This window comes from Hypomesus transpacificus, chromosome 6, assembly GCF_021917145.1.
Source record: "Hypomesus transpacificus isolate Combined female chromosome 6, fHypTra1, whole genome shotgun sequence".
Classification (NCBI taxonomy): Eukaryota; Metazoa; Chordata; class Actinopteri; order Osmeriformes; family Osmeridae; genus Hypomesus; species Hypomesus transpacificus.
Genome location: NC_061065.1, coordinates 5,889,714 through 5,901,763, shown reverse-complemented (window position 1 = coordinate 5,901,763; position 12,050 = coordinate 5,889,714). Strand labels below are relative to the sequence as shown.

Genomic DNA, 12,050 nt, shown 5'->3' with positions numbered 1-12,050 from the left:
GGAGCCAGTTGACCAATCGGTGTGCGAGACAAACCGCTCTGCCGCGTTATCAGTCATTGGTCTCTAATCAGCCGACTCACTTCATCATTACAATGCTCGCCGTCAAAGACGTTGTGCTTCTTGTTAAAAGATGGTACAATGCTCAACTCGTTGCGGACGTGGACTAAAGGAGCTACTCCACTCATCAGAGGACTTTAAAGCTTAAACACATGATGCCATATTATACAAGGTTCTTGTTTGTACTCTTCTGCTTGATCCTTGTCGGAGAGTGCCGAAAACACAAAAGTAGGAAAAGGCGGTGGTCTGGAACAGTGGAATCTCAAAAACATGGCACGTGAGTACCCGCATTCACGTCTAGAATGTTATTTCTGTCAGAAGAGCAATATAATGGTCAACTCGATTTTCAGTCTACTTTAAATTACGCGACCTTGCCTTGGTGAAATCTGCGTTTATCAATCCGTGCGTAACGTGTGTTTGTTGCAATTTAACACAAATATTCAAATCATTCATTGTTATACGTTTACTTGTAGGCAGCTTTTTATGCATGTAGACATTTGGATCATATTATTTATGATAGACTCGTTTGTGCATGCTTTCCGTTTTACATCGAATGCGCAACAGGGATTGAGCCGCGCGTAAAAGGTCTAGTGCGCACATTTGTGAATTCCAAGCGTCTAACGGACAGTATAGGTTAACATCCATACAGTTCTGCTCGCTAGGAAGCGGTATCTCGCTGCCGCTTATTCGGTTGGGTCATATAACGTTTAAAGTAACCTCTTTGTTTTGTTTAACTGGCTAATACGTGCGTAAACACGATGCTCCCGCGTGCTGTTCAAATACACACAGCTGCCCCCCATCAATCTGCTGCTGTTTTAATCAAAATGTTGTTTCATCATTGAGCTTTCATTACTCCTTGCCTGGTTTCATGCAATGACGTATTGTAGCGGATGACCCTCATGTTAAATGAGCTATACTCAAGAAAACACACCTACCTAGGAACTCATGCATACGTTTAGTAACCAACCAGTATACACGCCGATCTAGTTAGCTAGCTCATGTCACAAACGCGCACACACACAGACATAGGCTACCCATGCACACGCACACACAACGCATACATTTGATGTTTTCTTCTGAACATTGCTGCAGTAGCACAATTTTTATAACATCACATTTCAACATTTTCTGTAAGCCCTCATTGGTCACTCCTCTTTATTGCAGTCCCCTCAAAAAGTTGGTAGATGGAACTAAAACTCGCAAGGTGAAGACAGACCACCTGCTGCGCGTGGATGATCATGATTTCACTATGAGACCAGCATTTGCAGGTAAGCTCTAGCAGTCATCATCTGAATCCAGTCAGCGTCCAGGCCATGTTCATACTGGGCAGCTAGCTGTGCCCTTTAGAGGTCTCTATCCTGTAAAGTCCCTTGGAGCTCTGTGTCCAGGCCAGAAGGCATGCACTTGTAACAGACGTGGAGAGTCAGAGGTCCCAGGATCGAGTACCGGCGAGAGGAAAGATCGGGAGAAGTGGGCGCCTCCCTCCTGTTACATGTGCTCAGCATGTCCCCTCCTGTTACATGTGCTCAGCATGTCCCCTCCTGTTACATGTGCTCAGCATGTCCCCTCCTGTTACATGTGCTCAGCATGTCCCCTCCTGTTACATGTGCTCAGCATGTCCCCTCCTGTTACATGTGCTCAGCATGTCCCCTCCTGTTACATGTGCTCAGCATGTCCCCTCCTGTTACATGTGCTCAGCATGTCCCCTCCTGTTACATGTGCTCAGCATGTCCCCTCCTGTTACATGTGCTCAGCATGTCCCCTCCTGTTACATGTGCTCAGCATGTCCCCTCCTGTTACATGTGCTCAGCATGTCCCCTCCTGTTACATGTGCTCAGCATGTCCCCTCCTGTTACATGTGCTCAGCATGTCCCCTCCTGTTACATGTGCTCAGCATGTCCCCCCCTGTTACATGTGCTCAGCATGTCCTCTCCTGTTACATGTGCTCAGCATGTCCCCTCCTGTTACATGTGCTCAGCATGTCCCCTCCTGTTACATGTGCTCAGCATGTCCCCTCCTGTTACATGTGCTCAGCATGTCCCCTCCTGTTACATGTGCTCAGCATGTCCTCTCCTGTTACATGTGCTCAGCATGTCCCCTCCTGTTACATGTGCTCAGCATGTCCCCCCCTGTTACATGTGCTCAGCATGTCCCCTCCTGTTACATGTGCTCAGCATGTCCCCTCCTGTTACATGTGCTCAGCATGCCCCTCCTGTTACATGTGCTCAGCATGTCCCCCCCTGTTACATGTGCTCAGCCTCTAGCATCTCCAGGGTTTTCCGCCGCACTTTACAGTTAAGGCGGCCGCCTCAGCAAAACACACCTGCCGCCGTGTTACTCTCTCCTGTTTTCTCCTTCCGTTCCAAAACGCCAGTCTCCCTTCATTAGGCTATCGCACAACCACCCCTCTTTGAGCTGTCGAAACATTAATCCAACAGTCCGGTGGTGATGGTTGCTAGGGTCTGCAAGACTGGGGTTGTTTATCTCTGGTTTAACTTCTTTAGTGGGAAGACATGGCAGACTAAGATGACTGCTGTGAACGAGCCTAAGATGACTGCTGTGAACGAGCCTATGTGAAGCTTATATTCATGTTGTGATTAAAACAATGAACTAACTATATGGGACATGAATAAAAAACAATTGATGATAACCCAGTAATATTCTATGTAAATTTCACATTTATGCCTTGGGTAGATCTCCCCAAATGGGTAAAAAATGCTTATTGTGTAAGCAACATGCCTAAAGGGATACCTCCTGTTGAATAAAACAGGTTTACTAAGCTTCAGCAGACAACAGAGTCCAGGACAAAGATGTGGGGACCCCTGTCTGTGTTGTGTTGTTTGTAAGTGGGACACCCCGTCATTTCCTGGAATAGAAACGCCTTCCAGATTGTTCTTGCCCGTCTTATTCAAACGTTACGAAATGCTGACTTGTGTAAGCTTCGCCTCCCAAACTGTCTCAATTCATTTGTGTGTAGCAATGGCTGTGAATCTTCCCAGCTTCAAAAGGAGTTCCCAGGCAGTGTTGCTAATGAAAGCCTCTTACACAAACGCTGCCTGCTAGCTGGAAAGACTTTATCACAGACGGCCTTGTGACGTGCCAACAGGGGGCCTCAACACAGGCGGTTGATCAGTCCAAATAGAATCAGACAAATCCTACCGGTGAATTCCGGCATTGTCCAATTGTGTATATCGTAGCCACAGCCACTTTCTGGAGAGTCCTTATCACAACGTGCATGAGGTGTTTGCGGAGGGGGAAAAAAGGGGTTTCCTGTAGGACTGTGTTCTTTCCTCATGTGCATGGTATCTGTGGATGTTGCAGACACAGTTTGAGGTTTGCATGTTCAACAGGCCCAGCTGTTCCCTGTTGTAAAGGCCATGATGGGAACAATATTTTCACATTCTCAGGATGAAAATTCATGCAGTTCTATGTGGACAACAGCCAATATTCTGTTGGCGCTTCATAACAAATCAACATTCTCTGCTTGAAGGCTTCAAATAGACCAGGGGTGGCCAATCCTGGTCCTCGAGGGCCACTGTCCTGCATGTTTTAGATGTTTCCCTGCTCCAGCACACCTGATTTAAATGAATGGGTTGTTATCAAGCTCTGTGGAAGCCGGGTAATGACCATTCATTTGAATCAGGTGTGCTGGAGCAGGGAAACATCTAAAACATGCAGGACAGTGGCCCTCGAGGACCAGGATTGGCCACCCCTGAAATAGACCATTAGCAACAACAACAAAAAAACGATATCCTCAGCTTTAGAAGTCACTTGAGGAGAGAGAGTAGAAAGGCCTGTTTTGGCTTAATCATATTTGCATACCCCCCCCCCCCCCCCCCCCATTCTAGCTCCTGTGATTTCCAGGAACATGGACCCCATGGGATTTCCCTCTGGAGGGACCAGCTGTGTCTAATGCATGGGCCTAGCTAGCCCTAATCTGGACAGTGCTAACCAATGGTGGATTTAGAGTTGCTAATCCAAGAACAGGAGTGCACTCTAGCACCGCTGGGTTAAATGGAGAAGGCTCTTTTCTTACCTTCTTACAGCTGTTGATACGTTCACTCATTAACCCTAACACACCTGCAGCTCTTAGTGCCATGTGACCAGGGACGTTTGGATTTTCTGTATATTAAAGGAACTCTTCATGACATACTTGCAGAATGCAGATCTTGTAAAACTTTCCCTGACAGGTTATTTTCAATATTCAGTGACTGTTTTAGAGGACGTTCAGCAGGTGTCTAACCTTGGCGTGTGTGTGTGTGGGGACGCTGCCAGGAATTTAGGGCCCCATAATTGTATTTTTTTCAATTTTTTGGGGGCCCCTCTCAGTCAGGGGCCCTTGGAATTGTCCTAACTTTCCCCCCTACACAGCACCCCTGACTACATTCAGTAGCCACACACAAACTGGTCCGGTGGGTTGTTTATCCACATTCTGAAACCAATGCAGCTCAACTGTGCTGACATGTTGATGTGAGGTGGCTACAGAACATTATTTCAAACTGGCTGGACAAACACTTGAGGAACACTGCATTTTCTGCTGATTTAACGTTGCTTGCCAGCCAAGTAGACTACAGTAAAGAGCTACACTCTATGGAAGGAAATATAGAATATTTGCGTGACTCTCAAATTAATGAGTCACGCAAACATCGAAAACTATAGTGATGAAAAATACGCCTGTACTTTAAAATAGCAAAGCGAAAGATTATCGGTGCACATGACGTTGTGTCCTTGGGCAAGGCACTTCACCCCTCTTGCCTCGGGGAGAATGTCCCTGTACTTACTGTAAGTCGCTTTGGATAAGAGCGTCTGCTAAATGACTAAATGTAAATGTCTATAAGAGTGTGGTTGTGTGTTTATGTACAGTAGGCTATATATTACCGTATTTGCGTGCTTGACCTCAGCCGGGTGCAGCCTAGCATCGCGCCCTCCTGTGCACCGGTCAGCCAGCAGCAGATGGACACAACCAGTAATCACTGAATGTCATAGAAATCTTTTCTTAAATAACAGCCCAATCCCCGCTCTAATCTGGAGGTAGGGCCGCTGCTGGCTGCTGCCAGGTGTGTCATCCACAGTTGTCCTACTAAAGTAGTCAGAGATCGATTAGATGACATATGGTGGGAGGGGAGGATAAGGGGCTACGCAGCTGGCGCAAGGCTACGAGTCCATATCCTGGCTTCCAGGTAATAGCTTTGCCACGAGTTATGCAACAGGACCAGTCACTGCTGCAGAGCAGATTAACTATAGCAGACGATATGGCGGCTACCAATACGTAGGCTAATATATATACAAACCGGTGCGAGTAAATATTTCAATTGGATGAGATGGAAAATAAACATGACATGAACTTTCAAATATAACTAATCCTCATCAATCATCCGGATGCTGAATCAAAGGATATGAGACCATTTGTGTCGGTTTTACCCTGAGGTTCCATAGAAACGGGGGGAGGATTATAATGGCTAATAATGTTCATACTGTTCTATGGTTCATAATGTTCTATGGTTCATACTGTTCTATGGTTCATACTGTTCTATGGTTCATAATGTTCTATGGTTCATACTGTTCTATGGTTCATACTGTTCTATGGTTCATACTGTGCCTGTTTGTCTTCAGGCCCAGCTGTTCCTGTAGGTGTTGATGTGCAGGTGGAGAGTTTGGACAGCATATCAGAGGTTGACATGGTAAGCAGCACTGACCACTGTATCTGAGCACAATGTGTTTAGTAATGACTGTAAAACAATAGCGTCACTTTAATGCTTCGGGCTTCAAAGCTTTCACGTCATACAGCAACACCCTAAATGTAATTAACAAGGACAAAGTTATTACCAAGTTTGTTTTCTGCTCACCAACTTTACAGGCCTCCCAAGAGATCATAAAAAAGGCATATTATTTGATTTGATTATTTGATTTGACATTATATAAAAAGTCAGATCAAGGGTCTGTATTTTACTTCCTTATCTAACACTTCCTAGTGAAGCAAAGATCAAGATATTCACTTCATCATTCTCAGTATATTCTAAATTACACAGTGATGGTATAAATAGATTTTTTTGCTAGACCAAGGTTCAAGTATATTTTTTGTAGTAATGTAATTAAATAGCCGTTCTGTTCTAAGCTCTAATTTGGACGGTAAACTGCCATCCTGATGTTTTTTAGGCCTTTAAATGGGAACACAACCAAGTATTACATTTTGTTTGATTCCCAGTACATGAAAGTAATTTATTAAAACAGACACGCAATTTTTTTTTTTTATAATTTCAGTCCTGGTATGATATGATAGTGCCAGATCATTGAATCACAGTACAGCAAAAAAAAATGGCATTCTCAAATGAAATGATATGATTGTTACAGACTACATTTGTACAAAAGTGCCCAAAATTGATATTTTTACCACAATCTTATGCAACAACAACAAGTGCTTGTGAGCAGCCGTCTTTGGAGCCATTATTCCAAGCTGGATTGGGTATTTTATTTTATATGATGTAATAATATGAGCAGAATAGGTCAGAGGATGATCCTTTGTTATCACAATGACAAAGGAGAGGGATGTAGCAGGCAGAGTGCAGTCATAGCAGGACAGGGCACGGAGAGGGAGAGGGGATAGAAGTGACAGTGGCCAATGCAAATAATACATCCACCATAATGATATACCTCATGTGAGATGACAACACTGCTGTGCTGTGGACCAATCATAGGACATATGTTTATTCATCAACACACCATGTAATCCATAGACACACACACCCTGATAATCCCAGCATACAATCAATGGATGAAAACATGGAGCGTAAACAGCAAAAGACAGAGCTTTAAAAAGGGAAGAGATTCAGCATGAGGATTTGCTGTGTGCTTTTCCCTCAGGACTTCACCATGACCCTGTATCTGAGACACTACTGGAAGGATGAGCGCCTGTCATTCCCCAGCTCCACCAATAAGAGCATGACATTCGACGGTCGCCTGGTGAAAAAGATCTGGGTGCCTGATGTGTTCTTCGTCCACTCCAAGAGGTCTTTCATCCATGACACCACCACGGAGAACATCATGCTAAGGGTCTTCCCAGACGGACATGTTCTCTACAGCCTGAGGTGAGGACGACCATCTTTGTCACCATGACCTTTGACCTTCACAGTTCCCTGAAGTATGGTGCTCTGTCCACAGTAGTGGACTGGAGGGAAATGGGTCCAGCAGGCGTTTCTAGTAGTCTGTATAATAATGTAACGTTTCATGTTTTTTCCATCCCCAGGGTCACAGTGACTGCAGCCTGTAACATGGACTTCAGTCGTTTTCCACTGGACTCCCAAACCTGTACTTTGGAGCTGGAAAGCTGTGAGTTATCAACAACTGCTCTCTACGTCTGGTTGGCATGAAGGGAGTGTGACGGTTTTGAAACATTTGTCCTCAGACGCTTACACGGATGAGGACCTCATGCTGTACTGGAAAAGCGGGGATGAGTCCCTAAGCACGGACGACAGAATTTCCCTCTCCCAGTTCCTCATCCAGAAGTTTCACACTTCCTCTAGACTGGCTTTCTACAGCAGCACAGGTAGATGCTCAAGTCTTCAATAAAGAATTCTGCCTCAATCCGGTAAAAGAGAGTTAAACTTTTAATTGTAGCATATCTTTGTGTATACAATATACACTAGAGTCGTCTGTGAAAAAATGATTTGCATCATGCAAAACTCATGCATTATGTTACTTACTGTGAGGGGAATTCTTGAGTCTTCCATCTCCTCTCTCCCCCCCCAGGCTGGTACAACCGTCTGTACATCAACTTCACCCTGCGGCGCCACATCTTCTTTTTCCTGCTCCAGACCTACTTCCCTGCCACCCTGATGGTCATGCTGTCCTGGGTGTCCTTCTGGATCGACCGACGGGCCGTACCTGCCAGAGTCTCATTAGGTACGCTAGCCCATACCTAGCCCACACTGACGTTGTTGTTTATCTCTTTGCCTGTGAGGCTTAAGGTGCTTGAATGACATGCTGGCCTGTGTCTTCCAGGTATCACCACGGTGCTCACTATGTCCACCATCATCACTGGAGTGAACGCGTCCATGCCCAGAGTCTCCTACATCAAAGCTGTGGACATTTACCTCTGGGTCAGTTTTGTGTTTGTGTTCCTGTCGGTGTTGGAATACGCTGCCGTGAATTACCTGACGACGGTGAGAGACGGGAAAGATCGGAAGCTCAGGGAGAAGGCAAGAGAGCAAGTGAGGAGACATGGTTACACTAATGATTATGCTGGGGATTATTGATCATGGCTTGTTCATGCTAATGACAGAGATAATCTCTTCTGAGTCCATCACATGCTCTGATCTGTTCTCTCTGTGTTTACATTTCTCTTTCTCTCTCTGCCTCTCTGCCTCTCTCTCTCTCTCTCTCTCTCTCTCTCTGCCTCTCTCTCTCTCTCTCCCCCAGGCCCTGCCATGTACCTGTGGCATGTCCCACACCAGGACCATGATGCTGGATGGGACCTACAGCGAGGCCGACACCAACAGCCTGGCAGGCTACACCAGGGCTCCCATGGTGCCCGAGGACCCTCCCGAGAAGCAGGAGCGCATGGTAGTCCACCTGTCCCTGGACAGCGAGTCCACAGGAACTAAGAAGAAGAGAAGAGGCTTCCGGATCATCCAGAACACCCATGCCATAGACACGTACTCCCGCATGATCTTCCCTGGCGCCTACATCATCTTTAACTTAATCTACTGGTCTGTGTACTGCTGAGACCCCGTCTCATCCAGATAAACTACTGTTGTTTGTTTGTTTGTTTTTATGAACCCTGAGCTGAGCAGTCATGGCTCTTGTACAGTGACAGGAGGGGTTTTGAACACCAGCTTTCTGTACGGCATATTTTCATACCATGTGTCCCCCCTGTACCATATTACATGCAGGTCCATGCAACAGACTCTTTTAATATCATCGTAATTTTATCTTCTATATTTTAACATAGTGATACTGTCAAACCAGAAAGTATGTGTCTACATTGCAGACACTTTGTTGGAGTGGACTATTTTGGAGTAATTAAAGGCATCCTTTAACATGAGAATCAGATGATTGCTAAATTGGGCTATTGTGTTTTGACCATGTGGATTGGAAGGAGAGTGTAAATTGTCATGGAATACAAGGGTAGTTTGCTGTAATGTATTGAACAGTGTTTCCATTTGTTATAATCTATCTGCTCTAGCAACCCACTCACAAATGTGAAATTACATTATGCACTGTTTTTGTTTGTTAGTTTTTATCTAATTCTATTTATTACTTTTTAGTGCACTGATAGATATGCCATTTTACCTTAAATTGGAAAGATAAGGAGACCTGATGGGACATGTTTACTGTGATGGTTACTTGTCTGAAAAGATGTGACAATCTATTGGTACCATCATCATGGCGGCATTACCAATGTGAAGTTTATTGTGATCTGTTGTTTTTTGGGACAGTGTTGCTGAGAAAGGGTTTTAAAGTCATAATAAAGCTTTATCAGTAAGATAAAGATACAGCCTTAAAGTCAACTGTGGTTTTATACAGCCTATGAGGTTGTATATTTTTAGTTGTTGATTTCTTGGATTATCTGACTGCTTATTCTTCTGTAGTATTTCTCTATACATCGATCCATTCATACCGTATTAGTGCAAATGATAAATAATGTTGTAGTTAGCCTCAAGCATGTGCTGGATTGAGCAGGTGATCTCACTCTTTAGAATGTGCAACGTTACTTTGTCACTGTTGCTGTGGTCTGCTCATGTAAGCGTGTGGAAATCAACTCAGCCAAACCACCTCAAAAAGACATGCTAGCTATACCAGCTTCCGAACCAACACAGAGAATTGTTGTTTCATTACAAAATGTTCAGAATGTATGCTTCTGAAGCAGATTTCCTAAATAAAAGTTTTTTTTTAAAGCATGTACTGTATAAATGTGTTTGAGAGTGATTTATGAGTGTTTTAAGTCGTGCTATGTGAAGAATGTTTGAAAATGGAGGATCTTTTAGAATGTTTGATTTCCAAGCGTAAAGAGAATACTCCAGAGAGGGTATGACTGAGATAGAACTATGGATTTCACAGAATACTTTCCTGTGTGACATGTGTCACCACTAAACTCTGACCTGATTCAGAATTAGTGATATTTATTTAGGTTAACATTGAAAAAACTGTTAGCACAGGATTGTGTGTGTCAACAAAACATCAACACTTTAATTTATAATATATATTTATTATATATAATTATTATATGTATTTATTATCTATATTTTCCGAGAACCCGCTGAACCTTCCCTGAAACTAAACAGTTTTTCTCCGATACACACACACTCCTTACACACACACTCCCTACACACACACTTCTTGAGTGTATTTGTTACAACTGACCTTAACACTCTGCCAGCTTCTTGTCCGTGAGTGAGCGTGACTCCAGAGTATGTATTGACTCCAGAGTATGTATTGACTCCAGAGTATGTAGGTACTCCATAGTATGTAGTGACTCCAGAGTATGTAATGACTCCAGAGTATGTAGTGACTCCAGAGTATGTAGTGACTCCAGAGTATGTATTGACTCCAGAGTATGTATTGACTCCAGAGTATGTAGTGACTCCAGAGTATGTATTGACTCCAGAGTATGTAGTGACTCCAGAGTATGTAGTGTGTGGCTGTTGTTGAAGCAAAGTGGGTGTCAGATTATAGGACTCCCTTCACTTTTATTTCAGAAGATAAACTACCAATTCTGTTCACTAGCTCATCCTCAGTCTCATCATCACCCCACCCCCCCTCTCTCTCTCGCTCTGCTTTGTCAATACAATTGTACTTTACAATTTATACAACTTTATGAAATCAGATTAAGTGTGCTTTACTGTAATCAAATGGCAAGATACACACTCATTTGATCCCTTGATGGGAGTTTCTACAGAATCCAAGACACAAACTATTGTATTTTTTGTGTGACATATTCACACTGATATGTAGCCTTCTATATTCAACTGAAACATTATCATCAGTTGACAGTTGGTTAGTACAGATTAACTTCTAATGAAGAGAGATTGAAAAAAAAAAAGCTTTATGTAATGTCATGGAGTTGGCTTTGCATCAAGTGCAGCAATCTTCCACCCACCAAATCCAGATTAATTCTGTGTGGGGAAAAGTGATTGGGAGGTGGGGGGAAAATCTGTGAGTGCTAAAGAAAAACTATCACATTTCACATGACCCTGTTATTTATAAAGGTTTTTGACACAGGAAAAGGCAATATTCGTAGATACTAAATCTTTATTTGACTTGGACACAGTAGACCTTCAATGCACATATATGACGTTAAGGTGATGAATGAAGATAGTGTAAGACACATAGCCACTGGTCTTCTGTTTAATGTAGAAATGTAAAACTCACCTGAAATCTCAAGAACACAATGGGCCTTAAAACATTTGACTCTGAACATCACGGCTGATCCACATGCCTCTGACTATTCAGCCATTCGATCCAATAGATGATGCTGCCATCTGTTGGATGTTAGGGTGTAGCGCAGGGACCTGCTTAAGAGTAACCCACGTTTCATATTTGGAGTTAAGAAAACAGATGATTATAAGGGACCGTTTAGGATATAATTCAGACTGTCCTTACACAAACTCATATGAAACACATGTGAAACGTTCACAAACATTCATACTACTGAAAACTCACATCCACATTTGTGAAATGCTTTTTTTGTTTGTTTTGAATTCACCTCTTTAAAATTGAAATATTAATTTATGTTTATTAATTTTATTAATTTATAAAAAAAATCCTGCTCCAAATATTCAAGGTTCGGACATTCTGGTTACTCAAATTTTAACAGTAAAATACCAAAAATTATATAGCCGAAAATTCAGATTGCAACATCCGGGATATCGGAGCAAAATAGCTTTAAACTAGAACGAAAAAAAAAATACTGGGTGGCCGAACAAATAGAAAAGGTCAAGAAAGCAGGGTTCTGGATGTGATCGAGTGCGAAGATTTTCACTGCGGTCAAATGACCG

General features: G+C 43.3%; 1 protein-coding gene across 1 annotated transcript; it reads left to right on the top strand.

The window, feature by feature from the left end:
- Positions 1-70: 70 nt before the first annotated feature.
- On the top strand, positions 71-9,833 carry LOC124468811 (gamma-aminobutyric acid receptor subunit rho-2-like). The gene is made up of 9 exons (XM_047021781.1): positions 71-334; positions 1,222-1,325; positions 5,671-5,738; positions 6,919-7,142; positions 7,301-7,383; positions 7,460-7,600; positions 7,804-7,956; positions 8,056-8,264; positions 8,473-9,833. Exons 1-9 carry the CDS (start codon positions 210-212, stop codon positions 8,776-8,778), a joined length of 1,413 nt encoding a protein of 470 aa, XP_046877737.1. The 5' UTR covers positions 71-209; the 3' UTR covers positions 8,779-9,833.
- The last annotated feature ends 2,217 nt before the right edge of the window (positions 9,834-12,050 follow it).